The 17,713-nt window shown below is 33.6% G+C and overlaps 3 protein-coding genes across 5 annotated transcripts; 1 reads left to right on the forward strand and 2 right to left on the reverse strand.

Annotated features, from left to right (window-relative positions):
- Positions 1-4,533: 4,533 nt before the first annotated feature.
- LOC140804980 (pectinesterase-like) lies at positions 4,534-6,502 on the reverse strand. Its single transcript, XM_073161159.1, has 2 exons — positions 5,583-6,502; positions 4,534-5,440 (listed from the first exon to the last, which is right to left on the reverse strand). Exons 1-2 carry the CDS (start codon positions 5,941-5,943, stop codon positions 4,764-4,766), a joined length of 1,038 nt encoding a protein of 345 aa, XP_073017260.1. The 5' UTR covers positions 5,944-6,502; the 3' UTR covers positions 4,534-4,763.
- Positions 6,503-10,853: 4,351 nt separating this feature from the next.
- LOC140804289 (uncharacterized) lies at positions 10,854-13,441 on the forward strand. 3 transcript variants are annotated; one of them, XM_073160183.1, is made up of 4 exons: positions 10,854-11,085; positions 11,523-11,640; positions 11,755-12,905; positions 13,094-13,441. In XM_073160183.1, the coding sequence occupies exons 3-4, from the start codon at positions 11,761-11,763 to the stop codon at positions 13,338-13,340; spliced, it is 1,392 nt and encodes a 463-aa protein (XP_073016284.1). In that variant the 5' UTR covers positions 10,854-11,085; positions 11,523-11,640; positions 11,755-11,760; the 3' UTR covers positions 13,341-13,441. The 3 variants fall into 3 exon arrangements, with proteins under 3 accessions (XP_073016284.1, XP_073016283.1, XP_073016285.1); XM_073160182.1 differs by lacking the exon at positions 10,854-11,085 and adding an exon at positions 11,105-11,268; XM_073160184.1 differs by lacking the exon at positions 10,854-11,085 and adding an exon at positions 11,107-11,247.
- Positions 13,442-13,864: 423 nt separating this feature from the next.
- Positions 13,865-17,475, reverse strand: LOC140804290 (glycosylinositol phosphorylceramide mannosyl transferase 1-like). Its single transcript, XM_073160185.1, has 5 exons — positions 17,016-17,475; positions 15,660-16,056; positions 14,944-15,107; positions 14,781-14,851; positions 13,865-14,228 (listed from the first exon to the last, which is right to left on the reverse strand). Exons 1-5 carry the CDS (start codon positions 17,210-17,212, stop codon positions 14,068-14,070), a joined length of 990 nt encoding a protein of 329 aa, XP_073016286.1. The 5' UTR covers positions 17,213-17,475; the 3' UTR covers positions 13,865-14,067.
- Positions 17,476-17,713: the final 238 nt, after the last annotated feature.

The raw sequence follows: 17,713 nt of genomic DNA on the forward strand, positions 1-17,713 counted from the left end.
AATTACTTAATAAAAAAGAGATACAATATTTAATTAGTTTATTTAATTTTTCTGAAAATAAAATTAGTTGAGCGTTAAAAGTTCTCACTACAACAAGGTTTTCCAATGAACATTAATTTAACATTTAATAATCATAATTTTTTTAATCCCAAATACATATTATTTCGAAATTACCTTAATTTAAAAGAATTAATGCATTGGTTTTCTTCCAAAATCATAGGTATATTGTATATCTTGAATTGTCTTTTTAAAAATTTAAATAAGATAGCACAAAAAAATTAAAAGAGATAGATTCAAAAGAGTTTCAAATGGACATTGAATTACTATCAATAAACATATATATTACCTTCTATAATCAGAAAATTTTGACACCCAATGCATGCAATTCGAGATTTTCATAATTTGAAAGAGTTAATGTATGGTATAATAATGTCAAAAGCATCATATGTATAATTTTTGTTCATTGGGATGTCTTATTTGAATTTTAAATTATAAATAATACAATGTTACATATTATATTAGAAATCAATTTTATTCTATTTATATTGCTAAATTTATCTATTCCAAAATTGAATTCTGCAATGACTCCTATTTTCAGCACCATATATGAGTTGAATCCTTCCAAGATGTAATGTTCGTTTAAATTTAGATTTGTTCGTTGTTATGAACTACCTACATATGGAAACAATGGGAACAACGAGATATTAAGTTTGAAATATGTCTTTCATGATCGAGAAGTAAAAAATATCATCCTTCTATTTGTACAAAATTTTAGTTATCACATATCACTAATGTGATAATTTTCATCTATATTACAAATTTCACGGATACATGATAGTATAAAATGTCTCGTAATGAAAATGATAAAACCAATTTTAAAGAAAGTAAGCATCTTATTAGAAGACACCTTATAAAATTTATTGACATTGTTTTGGAATACACATAGTGAATGTTAATAAAAAATAACTTTTATGGTTTATACATAATTTACTTATGATCACATATTTCTTTTTTCTTTCGGAACAATAAGCTGTTGTGTATATTATGAAGAGATTTTGTAAATAAATTCACAACACATTTGAATAAAGATATTGATGAAACAATTATTGTTATCATTCAAATGTGTCAAACACGTGTCATGTCACAAAATTGTTTGTGAATGTGGATTTAGACGAAATTACTGAATTTTTAAAAAAGTATTTCTCATTAATTTTATTGAATGTGATTTAAAACTAATTTTTTTATCACATGTTAAAAAATAATAATATATAGCTTCTCGAAAATTAAATAATTAAATATGTATTAAGGTTGATGGTCGACATCAATACACTAAACACAATAAGCATTATGTCATTGACTTAGGCTAACACAATCTAAAATTTTGATATATGATAGTGATTATTAGTTAAAAAAATTAATCGACATGCGTTGTATTTAAGAAAGTTTTTTTAAAATTAGCGAAAAATAGTTTTTATTTTTATTTTTCACAATTATATTGTTTTTTTCAATTTAAATATCTATTCATTTTTCACTGATTTTTAATAATATCATCATGTGCATCGCACGGGTTAAATACTAGTTTACTACAAAATATGAATTGAGCGAAGAAATCAACATTGTATTCAAAGCATCAGAATTGATTCGGCGACTAATACATCATATTTCCGCAGAGTTGACTATTGATTTTGAGAAATTATTAACCTATATTTTCATGATGTTTTTATATCCCGAAAATCTTGTATATATCATATTTCCGTTGAGTTGACTATTGATTTTGAGAAATTATTAATTACGTTTACCTTAAATAAAATTAGAAAAGCTACCATGATAGAATAATATAAATATAAATGACAAAAATTTGTGTGAGATGGTCTCACGGGTCGTATTTTATGAGACAGAACTCTTATTTAGGTAATCCATGAAAAAATATTACTTTTTATTCTAAGAGTATTACTTTTTATTATGAATATCGGTGAGGTTGACTTGTCTCACAGATAAAAATTCGTGAGACCGTCTCAAAGATACCTACTAAATATAAATATAATCATACACACGCGCACGAGTATTTTTTAGGGTAAATTGTGTACAACCTTTGTGAAAATAAATAGAAGTTTAATCCTTTTAAAAAAAAACATAGACCCAAAAATATTAATATGATTCCTACCAACTTTATCGAATACAAAATAATTTTTCATCATATTTTATGCATATAATCTAAAATATAATTAAAACAAATGAATATAAATCACATTGTTTTTCTCTTTATTTTTTTTAGCAAAGTTGTGGTATTTTAATTTTATTTATTTGGTAAATTTTTAGTGTCATTTTGCAGAAAACTATTACATTTTAACAGTAAAAACATTTGTTGTATGGTTTTAATGGCAATTTTCGTACATTCAAACACATAAAATGTGAGTTTTACATTGTTGGAAATATTAAAAGTTGAGGTTATTTGAGCTTCTTTTTTAAAAAACATGAAGGGTTAACCGTCTACTTATTTTTCAAATAGGGTTATAAGTTATTTTAAGAACAAGGAGTCGTATGCAATTTACCCTGTGTGTGTAAAATAGTAGATATATTATAAATTTATATATTTTTATTTTTAATAATTTAAATTAAATCGAAAAATATTATTACTAAACTAATTAACATATATATCTAGAAACAAACAATAACATAAAGATACACTATTTCTAATTATTTTAAGGGCTATCACTATAATATATATTGATTGTAGTAATTTATATCACTTCAAGAATAAAATGTAAATCTATATAGTTCTTAATTAATTTATTCGTCTAATATGACAAAAGACTAAACTCAGATAAATAAAAAAAATGATTCAAATTATTTTTAAAAAAAACCCAATTTTAATTTTTATGAAATAATTAATATTTACGTGTTTCTGGCTAGTTAACTAAAAAGAACCTGATTCATAAAAGATACAGGAAAAGACAAAACTGGAATAATATAATTTGTCCTCGTATAAACTTTCAAATCTTCATATCGACCAAGAGTAAATGGTCTTCCTTCTTCATTTTTCCTATATATTGTATCGAAACATACCACATCTCCAAAATACGCATAGTTAGCTATCATTTGTCCATCCGTCCTAGAGAAGATATTAGATCACTACTATCAACTCGAAAATAAATATAAAAAAAAAGTTGGATCATTTGATTACATCTGTTGTAAATATTCAAGTACATGATAGCTATCATGTGTTGATTACATCTGTTGTAAATATTCAAGAACAAGCAGCACAAATGAGTGTGTCTCATGTGAGATCGTCTCACGGATCATAATCTGTGAGACGGGTCAATCCTACTCATATTCACAATAAAAAGTAATATTCTTAGTATAAAAAATAATATTTTTTCATTGATGACCCAAATAAGAGATCCGTCTCACAAATACGACCCGTGAGACCGTCTCACACAAGTTTTTGCCAGCACAAATATCATACGAATTTCTATCATTCTGACTTCTGAGAACGTAGATAGTTTTTATAATCGTCAAGAATCAACACAATATTTTCACGTCCACCAACTTGACTAGCAATGTAGTTCAATCCTGCATTTAGCTGTATCCTTGATTTCTCAATATTAGATATTTGTGCTGCTTGTTCAATAGTTAATTTTCTTTGAGATCTCAATATATGATGAAAGGAATATTTTATTTTATTTAATCTGTATTTTATCTAAAAAGAAATATCATAATTTCGTATTTCTAGACTAAGTATAAATTAGTTAGATGATAAGATTTATTCCTAGATAAAGTTTATTCTTGAGATTTATTCCACATGTTTTAATTTAGGAACTTATCTCTAAGCTATAACATCTTAGTTTAGAATAGAGTCTTATTCCTTATAAACTCTTGTTTTTCCTTAATTATAGGATTTGAGTATCTATGGAAATATATTGAGAAAAGAGGAAAAGATCTATATAGAGGAAACATTGAGAGAGAAGATATTGACCGATTTTTCCAAGAAACAGAAACGACGTTGCTATTGAGGATTTTCCGAACTTGGAGAAGTTCAGTCGGAAGATTTCCGTTTGAGAGCTTTGTGTGATTGATTCACATACTTTCCGTGTTGCTGATTGGTGCCGTCAACACTCGAAAACAATACTGACGCAGAGTGTTGATCGAAGAGTGGTTTCGGTTGTTCTAAGCCATACATATTTGATTTATGCATCTAGAGTTGATTTGTGTTGTTGATGAATATGTTAGTTCCTTGGAGTGTCAAGGAATTTAGATTTTTTTTTTACTCCTACTGATATTGTTTTGGTGTAAACAATTTACATATTATACTAGTGAATTTTTGTTGTCATAAGTCATCGTACAAGTATTTGTACTTGTGCATAATTTATAACTGATGTTTATTTATTCAAGTTTTATATGTTTTTCACTAATTGATTTTCGCTGCATGTTGTATGCTGGTGTTGACAACACCCGAGCACAACATCAAATTCTGATATACTCCGTATAATTATTTCATGTACGTCTATGAGCAACAAACCCTTCCACATGAGATTTATTTGGACTAACCAAGTTGTGTCCACTGTGAGCAGTAACAAAGCTAACAAGTTTAAATCTACTTGCCTCACAAGCATTAACTTTCATCTCTGGGCAACAACCAGTTCTTGTTTCAGGATGATGATTTTTAATACAAACATCTCGTTTATCTTTTTCTTTTTGACCTTGACATGAACAACAAAATAATCTATCGAGAGTATTTCCATCTTTATACTTGTGATGGATTATTAGAGATCAAGGTAACAAGGTATTCCAGTCGAACTAATCCATTTTTCTCCTTTTAAGAAGACCCTTGCCGTGAATCTTTTCGCTCCTGGATAATTGATCGTGCGCGCCCATTTTACTCTGTTCTTGGTATTTGCCCCTGGCCCCCGGTTTTGATATTCTGCATAAAATAGTGTGTCCAATCCGTGCCCTGGCCACTCCCACCAGCCTCTTGGATCAATTAGTTTGTCCATGAAACTCTGCATTATCACCGTTGTTGAGTAGTTCTGCCGGGGCCTGCCTAAATAGGTCCTCGCGTTGAACCTCGGCCGCAGATCTGGTGCAGCTACAATCGTGCAGTTTTGCATCACGATGCCTGAAAGGTATTGGTCTGATTTTCTTTCTTGTGCCTTGATGGTATTCGACTGCCCTTTTCGAAATCTGCATGCATAAACATTGCAATTTTGAAAGAGTGCTCTTGCATCCCCAAGTATGAAATCTACTGTCCCATAAATGTCACACTCTCTGAAAAATCGGATGTTCTTCCGGACATATAATGTATCTTGATAGCTCAGGAATCGGCATCTATAGAAAGCAGAATATCGACCTTCGTTTGTTACAGCCACTGACTGGTTCATGTTTACCCCAGCCGTGTTCTCGAAGGTAATTTCTTTGGCCACAAAACCATCAGCAACGATTCCTGAAATATAAATAACATAATAAGAATTTAGCGTCTCCTTAATGGTAACATTCAACTGAAAGGGTCACTCCTAACTTCAGCATATATACACAAACATACTAGTCAAGCAATATTTTGGAAGACAATTTTATGTTGTACTTACTAACTGTTGCTGCTTCAAAAGTTAAGAAGCCCATGTTCGTGCTTCTATTCCCGCATATCTTTGTCCTGTCCATTCCATCTCCTAGTAAGTGCAGGTTGATCTTCTCCTTTGGAATGAAAACGTTCTGGTGATAAATTCCTACTCTTATCTTGATGTAAGTTATCATTGACCCGTATTTTGGTGTTGCTGATATTGTCTCGGAGAGAGTGGTGAAGTTTCCACTACCATCCTGGGCAACTATGAAAGCCCGTTTTGGGTATACACCTTGTAAAGCTGAGAGGAAGGATAACACAATACAAATACAACTCATAACTGATTGTTTCTCCCTGCTTCTTTTACCTGTTTTCCTGTTCAAGTCCATTTTCAGAGTGAATAAAACATATGATTTTATTTCTATGTTAATGTCTAGTATTTTAGAATTAGAGTGCTTATTTCGTTGTCATGATAAATTCTGATATGGCTTTGGCATGGGATGTTATATAATCATGTTGTTTGAACTTGACTACAGACATAACAGAATTGAGATTCACCTCGAGTGTTCTTTCCTCAGAGTTAGATCTTCGCATAACTCAAAAAAGAGAGGGAAAAAAAAGTAGTTGATCAATTAACCGAAGCACAGTCACTTGTGAATTAATATACCAGGTTTAAGGTTATTTATATCGCTAGAGTAAGTTATGAGTTGTAAACTATAAAGTGTAAGTGTGCCTCTGTACTTGATTTTTCTCATGCAGCAACTTTTTTCTGTGGAGGATTCAGCAACATCAGTACAAATCAAGGTTTGAAACACATGAATTCCGCAGAAGATTGTCCAAATCCATTATGTGCTTCAACAATGGCATTCCAATGCTGATGCTGTGTAATTTCTATAAGTTTACATGAAGAGATTGGAGCCAATGGGGGCTGCCCTCAATTTTATTTTAAGGACAGAAGGTTATACATAATTATATTATTTCATCCCTGTCTAAAATTTGTCTCTCCTCTTAATTTTTTTAATATTTTTTTTGTCCCCAAACTTTGTTATTCTGGTTCCATCCCTATTTCCACGTTCGATTGACCTCCAACTTACAAATAAATCCTTACTGGTTTTTTTATATTATATACTAAATTTGCAAAATTTATACAAATGAAACACGTAAACTTATAAAAAAAATACACAGCATCGTGCAGAGAAGTAATCCCAACACAAGTTGATCAAATATAATAATAAATTCTTACAACTTTTCCTGGAGATATGACCTCAAACTTCAAGCAAGAACTGTAATGTGATTCCAACCTTGAAGCTTCGGCCTGTAAGTTTTTCGAGTGTTGTTGCAAAGTGATGGTCCTCATTATTGTCCATCTTTCCCATTATATATATACGCTTGAAATTTCTATTATGGGTTTTATATGCACTTTAACAAGTCTTCCTTATATTGGGACACAGATTACAGAAATGGTAACATCTACATTTATAGTTAATTTGCATTTTCGTGTTTAAGATGTATAGAGATAATGGCCAACTTTGTAGAAATCAGAGCAGCCCTATGATAATATACGTGTGCTGGTAAATTCGATTGGTTATCGCTCTTCGTAAACTGATTTCGAATTTTTCATCAGGACTGTTTCACATACTTGCGATTGTAAACTTTCACTTATGTTCGATGGGGAGAGCTTGTCTATTGATACTGTGGACTGTCTGTAATGTGCATGTTTCTTTTATCTTGCTGGTACAAGTAATTGGAACAAGTGGTTTATATTAGTAATCAGATAGCATTTGCTTGTTAATTTGTTCTACTAAATTGAGTTGTATTGTTTTTTTTAATAACATACGTAGCTCGTTCACAAGTTTCCACAAGTCTTTATTGTCTTGCCAATGTGAGAAATGGAACGTTAATAGAAAATGTCAAATTTTAGTTAGAATTCCATAAAAATTTGTGTAGTCAATTTTTCTTGTTAGTTCAAGAGGTGTATTCAAAAAATACTACTTAATTCATTTATAGAAAGTTAGAGTTTTGAATCTTTTGATGTCCAAAACAAATTCAGTCGTTGTTTATTTTGCTAACGCAATTGATATTTACTAGAAATATAAGGTTTGGTTCCAGTAAGTGAGAAGAATCCAAATGCATACCTCGGACATGCTCTAGACCTGAAATCACAAAAGAGACCGTTTGAAGGAGGCCGAGAGGATGTCCCGAGGTAACTTCTCCAACGCTCAAGTCAGGTACTGATGACAAAAATGATAGAGCAGCTAAAGATGCTGTTAAGAATCAATATAGTAAATGAATAATTAAACTCTCAAACCTGATATTTATAGGAGAATATATGAGATTCATCGTGAACCGCCTACCATGGCATAGAATGGGCCGAGGGCCCAAATTCTATTTCCATGCTTTATCCATTTTGACAAGTATAGGCCAATTAAGTCATAACGTGAATAAATATGCACATATTATTTGAAAATTGAGAGCCCAAAATCCCATTTTAGAAAATCTGCATCGTTAATGTTTAAAAGGTAAAATTACAATTTGAGGCACTCAATATAGAAATTGCTTTGGCTATATATCACCTATTGTATGCATACATTGTTCCTTTTCATACACTTTTTACCATTATATTATATTTACTAGTCATTTTCCTTCCATTTATCTTTTTCCTCATTTTCATTTTTTCCCCACAAAATTGTTTCTTATGCTCCATAATTTAAAATTGTCAGGCTTTTCGTTTTTACCTTTTATTGAAAAAGTAGACGTGATATATACTCTTTCCTCTGCATAGACCTTTTTTTGCCTTACCGTATGTGAACATATTCCACTTTAGTCTCCGTATCCGAATCAAGAATTTGATGGTGGGGTGTGAGTTTTCAAAGTTATCAAATTTGAAACGAAAATCTTATGTACGAGATTCAATTGTAATATCTCAGCTAAAAATAAAATTGATTTCAGAAAAACAAATAGTTTCATGTTTATCCGAATTTCATGTGTCACCAACTAGGTAACATGTTATTTTACGTTTATAACAAGAGTGAGTCTCATGTGAGACCGTCTCATGGATCATAATCTGTGAGACGGGTCAACCCTACCCATATTCACAATAAAAAGTAATACTTTTAGCATAAAAAGTGATACTTTTTCATGGGTGACCCATATAAGAGATCTGTCTCACAAATAATACCCTTGAGATCGTCTCACACAAGTTTTTGTCTTATAATAAATACTTAGTTCCGAATGAATATTACAAATTTCAAAAAGTGATGGTGTTCCATTTTTTCAGTATTGTAAAGAACTAAATTCATCCGAATTCGAGGCAGCTCGTGGAGAAAATATTTGAAGAAATTTCCTCAAAAAGATCCGAGAGAACGTTGGGATATTGTTGGATTCTTGATAAAGTTTGGATACTCTCATATGAATTAGAAATTAAAATGCAGACTCATATTTCAAATCATATAATATTTAGGTCAACTCGAACAAAGCTCGATTAAATTTAATCGTCAAGCCGAATTTCTACTTGGACCTAAATATTTTCAATCAAGATTTGTATCCGACTTGATTAAGTAAATGAATTTTCTATTCATGATTAGTCTGAAAAGAACTGAACACACGTTTAACTATGTTACGGAGATTTAAAAACAATTCTCCCAATTGATATGTCATGGAATCGAAGTCAGGGAACGCATCTTTGCCAAGAACAATTCGTATCACCAAGCCAATTGATCATTTTTTTAATTTTATATACAAAAATATATAAAACACATAAGAACTCTTCGGTAAAAATGTGGATGGATTGGACCTGAACCTCTACCACCAGTCAATACAACTTTTGAGAGAGTTTCAAGCTGCACAGATTAGTAGTTCACGACATTCGGTTCACTTCGTCATGTTTAGCAATATCAGGATGCTGGATGTGAATGGTATAGCCTGCTTCAAGTTCTGGAATATTTTAGTTATCAAAATCTGCAAGCTTTGTCTGAAAAAAAAAACATTTGATTATGAGAGTTGAGATCTCAATGGGATATACCATGAATATGGTAACATAATATTTCTATGTTTTACAATTTAGTAGAGCCCTTTCGTAGAATATGTTAGCACTAGGAGAATAGTGGAGATAACATAATTGCATGACCTTCTCATTTTTGGTTTTCATCTCTTTTATTCCATTATCAATATATAGTTAATGGATGACGATTCCATTTATGGTGCAGTGACATAAACCTTTTTCAATAAGCAAAACGAGGAGGTAACAAAAACTCCGACCTCTGTCATAATTAGTTTAACAAACTTTGTTGAATATGTATTTTGTGAGACAGTCTCACGAATCTTTATCTGTGAGACGAGTCAATCCTACCGATATTCACAATAAAAAATAATACTCTTAGCATAAAAAGTAATATTTTTTCATGGATGACCAAAATAAGAGATCTATCTCATAAAATATGACATGTGAGACTGTCTCACACGAATTTTTGCTAATTTTGTTTTATGATAGGTGTGAAAGTTAACTAAATAAAGTAGGCATTTATTATTCAACCATCGTAGTTAATTTTAAGAATGGCTATTTAATTAATCACATTCATTAGATAATCTCTTTGATACAGTGTTTTAATTTTCTATATTATCTTTCATGAATAATTTTACTGCATAATCTCTTGATGTGCCAAATATCTGATTTATTTACTTTGACCTTTAAACTTCTGTCCGAAATTTATATCATGCAAGCACATTTTTTTAATAAAATAATTTATTAGATAAAATCACACATGTCCGAAATCCATGAAACCATAAGTTCGGAGGCACGTGATCCGGCCAATTGGACTGTCAGTCTTTCCTTGTTACCGACAATAATGATAAAATACCACCAACACCTAAAGTCTTTATGCTTACAATTTAGGTTATAAGCCATAAGGTCACGAGATTTGGGTAATATCAACTTTTTTTTTTAGTAATTTTCATTGTTCAAACACCTCCAGGCTCCAAGTGTCCAAGGACCATTTAAGAATTTCACGGGGACGTCTAGATAGATATTAAAAAAAGGTAAGTTTATTATGAGATAATATCATTTATATATTTTTGACATAAAAAATAATACTTTTATGAGATGGATCACAAAATTGATTCGTGAAAAGGTTCACATAAATATTTGTATTCATTTATGCATTTTTGGTACTTCGAAGAGTTTATGTAAATCCCTCAATTGTGTAAGTTATTAAACTCGATGAATCTTCAGTCACTGAATGCGTCCAAATCCAATGCAGTTTTCACGATCAATCTTGGACTGCATTAAATGCAATATATATATATAGAAAAAGATAAATAAATTGTTGGTCAAGAAAATCTGCCACCAAATCTTGCACATTCGGGATGATTCAAGAAAAGTGCCAGGTTGCACCTATTCTGTAGTAGATAGTCCATTGAAGTTTGAACTGCATTCGCTTTTTGTTGCTGTTTTAGGCATGGCAATGGCAGCAGGCCCACATGTGATATTAGAGTTTTCGGCTCTCTCTCTCCAACGCAATAGTCCCCCATAAACTGTAAGCCCCACTTTTCCTAAAAGTTCGCTTTTGCTCATACAAAATATTATCTTCATAATATCATCTTCATCTATGATCTATCCATTCTTTTTCTCATTTAATCTGTTGATCTTCCCTCCCAGTTCCCACTACTGTAGAACAGTGGAGGCAACATGTTTCCTGGTTTAGCTTCTTGATTAGCTGGTTTACCACCTACCATTTTTTGCCTTTATTTCTTTGTTGTAGAATCTGCGTATGTTGGTTACTTGTAGTTGTATCAGCAAAAGGGCCACGCTGTAACATGTTGTGGTGATAGAACTTGCGTTATTTTTTCTTTTAATAAGTGAAAGTTTCAAGCTTTTGATGTATCTGTGCACGAATGTTGGCAAATTTGTGGGATGGGGAGGAGAGACCTTTATCTGTTTAATTTACTGTGTTGTCACATTTGTATGTCGCAGGTTTTGATTGCATTTAAGGCATCCAAACCAGATTCTGAACTACTCTTCTTTTGCAAGATCTGATACGGATTCTTGAACTCACGAGATTTCTCTGCCTTCTCTGGTTTTCGGCCTTTACGTAAGCGTTCTTTCATCTTATTTTAAGTATCAGTTCCCTATTTTCAATAAGCCCCCCTTATTCTTTCTGTTCCGCCGCTGCGCTTACACCTTTGTATCACCCTTTCTTGCTTAGCCATTAATGAGGCTTGAACTTGTGCCGGCTAGCGTGGAATGTTCACTTCATGCCCTTCAAGCGTGTGCTCCTTTGGTCCCAGTTCCTCTTTTTTCCTCTACAAACTTGAAAAGGGATGGACGGGATCGAACAGTCCCCTTCACTGCTCTTACCCATCCATTTGTGTTTAAAACTCCCCTGAACTCTCAAGCTTTGTACAAGAAAGTTTGCAGAGATCCTATCATTCAATGTTCTTTTTCGGGTTTTGACAAAATGCGTGATGAGGAATCGTCCCGTCATGTCGAAGGATTAGCCAAAAGTTTCGGCTTATCAGAGAGTGAAGGACATATGGACAGATTCCCTCGCGCAATACCCAAGACAAAAGGCGACCAAGATTCATTCTTGAATTCGCGATTTGATTTCTTGGAACCCATGATGCTTGGGATCAGGCCAGAAGTCCCAGATTGGCCAGATCGCGAGACTGCTATTCGAGCAACTATTGAACAAAAAGCCAAGTGTTTTGATATCCCGCTGTCTTTGAGGATGATAAAGAAGAAAATACAATGTAACGGGGGTTTTAAAGATTTTACTGAATGTAAAGATTCCGATTATTGCTCGGTGAAGGCAGCTTTTTCTTCTACGGTTTTCATCTTAGTCGAACTTCAGAGCTATGCCTTACACATGAGAGGATCTCCGTGCCATGAAGATCTAGATTTTGCTATCCGTAAAGTTCAGAAAGAAATGCATTCATCATTTGCATGGCTGTTTGAACAAGTCTTTTCAAAGACACCGTCTTTGATGATCTATGTTATGATCCTTGTAGCAAATTTTGGCACTTTTTCCGCTTCTCAAACAAGGATTTTGCCATCGGGAGCATTCGAGTATGATGAGGAGATTGACTTATCAGTGTCATCAATCGCTCAACTTGGTCAAGGAATTGTCGATGGAAGCGAAGCAACAAAAATGCAAGAATTTGAGAGAGAGGTTCTCGATCACGAAAATATCCAAAGCTTTGTCTCACCAGTGTCAGTGGAGGTGGAGTCCGATGGCTATGAAGTATATCATAGGACTGATCTTCTATACCAGATGAACTTGTCTCGTGAACCTAACAACCCTCTTTTACTCTGCAATTATGGGCAGTTCTTGCAGCTTGTTACTCGTGATTACGACAGGTAATCTTGAAAATCCCTCAAATCCCTTGTTCGTTTCCTTTAAAGATTATGATGTTATCTTGTAGATATTGTACTGTGTACATGCTCTCCATAACCACCCAGAATGGACAATACCTGTTTACTCTATGTGAAACTGTCTGAACTCGATTTATATTTTCAAGCTGATTTTCCATTATTGTGCTTCACAGGGCGGAGGAATGTTACAAGCGGGCGGTACAAGTAATGCCAACGGATGCAGAGGCCCTGAGCCTGTATGCGAACTTCTTGTGGATGGTGCGAAGGGATTTGTGGGAAGCGGAAGAGAGGTTTTTACAAGCCTTGGCTGCTGAGCCTGATAACTCTTATCACGCCTCGAGATATGCTAATTTCTTGTGGAGTACTGGTGGTGAAGAAACCTGTTATCCTGTTAGCGATTTACCTAACTCAAACTTGTAGATTAATGCAATAATACTCTTGTAAAAGAAAAGAAAATAAAATAAAGTTGCAAGTGTGGTCTTGCAACGGCCAACATCGAAGGAGTGGCTGGTTTAACCTTACTTGGCTTCTCAAATGTCGCATTTGGTGTTTTATGGTTAAAATATTCAGGTTCGCATCCGCGCACAGAAAGATGTAGTGGCTTTGCTTTGATAATAGAAGAGATCAAAACACATCTACTTCCTTGATTTGGTAGAGCCTGATAACTTTTATCATCTAGCTAATGAAACTCTTTATGTTGTTAAAAAAAACATTGTTTTTTTCTTGCGAGCAAAGCCTAGTACAGTTGGAATTTAGATCATCAGCTATATATTTGAATAAGCACGGTATCATTTAAATTTTCGAAGAGCGAAAAGACGCATTTTTACCTCGAGATATGAAACTTCTTTGATAAAGATAAGGGTATATGAGATGTTGCTCTGTTTTTAATATGTTTTCTTTTCATAAAGCGCCAGAATGTCGATCAGAATGTCGAGTACAGTGGCTAAGGCACAAGGACATATTACATCATTCAAGGGAGGAACCAATATTCGTACTCTATTTCAAAGTAAAAATCTACAAAAGCTTCATTGATATATCCTAAGTAAATGTGGTAAATTGTGATTATACCACCAAATGAATAACTAATAAGACGTGGAATAAGAGGACTGTACTACGTGGAAAAATGGTGAGGTTAGAGACACCATCATCACCAAAACCAGCTAAAACGGCTATCGACGGCCTTGACTGAAGTGGATACCAAAGGCATTCCTCCATACTCAACCGAGAAACGATTGACACAATGAGTTCTTCTTGAATTATGGCCTCCCAAGCTGCTAATCCCAGTGGAGCCAATCTCATATATTTTACCTAAATTATAGCATGAGGTGGGAAACATTAGAGTGCGAATTTTAGAGACTTACTACACTGTTCTTAGTGATGTGAAACTTGATGAGATTTTGTTTCCCCAGAACCAAGATGTGGAAGAAATGAATGCTGCAATGATTGCTTTTAGACAGGAAGTTAAGCAAGTGGGGTAATTGTTATTCTTGGAAACGTAACTTAAATTAGGATTTCATGCAAAAACATTTTTTTTAAAAAAAACATTACAGGGAATCCTACTCTTTCCCGAATATGTGGTTGTATATTGCGTGTAATCCACGCAAAATAGCATCTTATATAACACTTGAAGCTCCATAACCACAAAAAGAACATACTAGGAAATAACTGATTAAAAAAGTGGAATATAAACTGGCAAACAAAGTGTTTCGATCCAAAACTACAACAGTTAAAGGCCAAACAACAAAACCATAACAGTGAAAGGCCAAATAACAAATCTAAACCTGAAGTACACCATTTTAAAAAGGAATGAATGAAAGCTTTCAATCAGAAAGAAGATTTGAGTAAAAATAGAAAAATTACCTTTCACCCAAATCGGCGGAGCACGAGTAGCATTTGCAACGAGGAAAGACATGGCAATATCTTCACAATTTCTAATAGATCCATACCCATCGATTAAAAGCTTTCAGATTTGCAAAAAGAGAGAGTGAAAAAAGTCAACAAAAAATTATGGTTCGAGAAGAACCTGTTCTTGGTCACATATTCTCGAATGGAAGATGGCATCTCGTATGTATACATGTTGAGATATTTCTTATGAAAGAAGGCAGCCTTTGAGAGAATCATACTGTACGTACCAGTCCACCAAACAGACCACCATCCACTGTAAATATAGGTGTCCTGATCACCTTTCTGTGACAGAAAAAGACCAGTTGAAAGTGCTGCCCAAAAGAAGATCTAAAGCAATTCTTCGGACATTTTAAATAACAGTTTCTCCAACTAAATGATAGGGTAACCTCAACATTGCAGTAGAGAAATTCATATATCAATTCGAGCTTGGGTAAAGAAGACTTATACAGATACACTCTAAGTCAAGAATTGTTGTGTGCAGAAAAGAACAAAATACCTGTATACAATATTACACTTATTGTCATATGGACAATGTGATTACATGGATATAGAACTCAATCTTTACATCATTGTACACTGGAAATGTATCAGAAAACTGAATGAACATGCAGGCTTGATTATTGGAACGCCACAAACCAATTTGCCATCTTACAACAAACTGATCAAATATGCAGAGTTCTGGCAAAGGAAATGAAATTAGCAGTGAAGAGACTTAAAAATATAACCCCTTATGGAAAAAGTATGAGCTTGAAAGTGGCATATTTTGCTTGTTTACTTTCCCTAACCTTATGCTGTTTCATTACCAAAAGAAGCACAAAAAGTAAAAGCACGGACCGATTTATCGAGCCAATGAATGCGAGGCACAAATCCCACCATTGTGTCTGGTGCACTCTGCCAGGCCCTGAAAGCAAATTCTACTGTTGTGCAAGGGAATATAATATCATCGTCAACGGAAAAAACCACATCTGACTTCAAATCCTTTATTTCTTTAAATCTGTTGTTCAAACTGTCTTCTACATTTATATCAAATTTCAACTCAATTTCTCGACCACCTTTTGAATTCTGCTTGACCACATCTGTAAGAAAATTGACTAGAGAATCTGAAGGAAGGTCAGGCTCACTCCACACTATATGGACGGAATCAAGCCCGGGACATGATGCATAATGAGATATGGACTGCTTCAGAAGATCATTTCTTTTCCACGTGTTCATCAATATGGTATATCCTTTCCTGTACAAAGCATTACATCCGAATTAGCATGAGGCAACCAATTACAACAATTGTATTTAATATAGTTTATACAGCCTTCTCTAATTCCTGAATAAACCACTAAAAAATCCAAGAAAAAATGCTTGATCTGAGTCAAAGTATACAAAATCATTTGTTGAAAAAGAAGCAACACAGACGTTCAGTAACAACAGATGATAATATGCTCCCAAAGCAATGGAATGAAATATAATAAAATTATGGGCTATCATGACTCTAGTCAACAGGCTTGACAACAAACAAAGAAATATTCTTTGACCAGCTCTTCGTTATTCAGGAAAAGACACATCTTGCCTCATTCATGAAAAGCCATTCCGAACTAACTCTTCCTTGTGAAGACTACCAAATGTCTATCAGAGCTTCGCATATTGCCAAACCAAAGACAATACGAAAGCAAATGCTTTGCACAACAAAGACTCGTGTCAAAAAACAAAAACTGAGAGAACACCCAGACATTAAATCGGGTTGTTTCTTCGACAATTTCTCACCATTTTCTTTATTCTTGCAAACGCAGAATACATATAGGTTTAATATTCAATTACGTAAAGTAAATCAAAGGGCTAATTAATAGCTTCCAAGCAAATTATAGATGAATGTTGATTACTAGTCGCCAATTGTCGCTGCATTGCTGCAAATGGAAACTCACAACGCTACTTTGAGAAAAATTAACGTATTTTCCTCAAAAAGTCCGTCATTAAAGTAAAGACAAAAACAAATCAATTGTCCAGTTAAGCAACGCAAAACAAGACAAACACAACGACAAAAAAACCCAATGAATTCTCACGGCATTTACTACACCAATCCAACGATCGAACACACATAAATAGCAGCTTCATCTCATCGAAATAAACGAAAACTTATCGCAAAATCACATAAATCTGCACGCTCCAGTAGAATCATCGCATGACTCCGAGAACACTTACCGGGGCAAGGAGGAAGGGTACAGAGAAACATCGTTCTGCTCCCATCCCATAAATGACGCCTTACGCCCGGAAAACGCGATAAACGATAAAACAACACAACATGCTAGCAGTAACTTTATCTTCGTCGATCCAACTGCTAACACCGCCCCCTGCCTTATACTCCGACGGCTGAAAAGCCTGGACCTCATGGTAGTCATAGGAATTCCGACAGCACGCAGTCAGAAACGATGATAATGAATCCTATAGGATCCTTCGTGCGGCTGAATGCGGCCCTCAGGACGGGCTCCGACGATTGGTAGGGGCCGGTGATGACGTCATGCCTGGGTTTCCATATTTAGAAGACGGGCGACAGATATTCGAATGCGTTGAGGGAATCGAAATAAGATCTTGATAGGTCAGGCGCCGGTAAATTCTACCTTTCTGCGTTTTGAATTTAATTTCCTTTTTTTCAAAAACAAGAAGATAATATAGAAAAACTAATAATTCTACCAGGACTGCGGAAATTTGATATTATATATATATATATATATATATATATATATATATATATATATATACTTAAATTAGTTTTAATATATTTATTTCTGGTTATTTTCATTATATGCCAATCTAACTATTAAGTCTTTTTCATAGAAGTTTATTTTAATGCACCATTGAAAATGAAGACGATAATTTGATAATTATTTAATCGGGTAATC

The sequence above is a fragment of the Primulina eburnea genome, chromosome 11 (assembly GCF_022965805.1).
Source record: "Primulina eburnea isolate SZY01 chromosome 11, ASM2296580v1, whole genome shotgun sequence".
Lineage (NCBI taxonomy): Eukaryota > Viridiplantae > Streptophyta > Magnoliopsida > Lamiales > Gesneriaceae > Primulina > Primulina eburnea.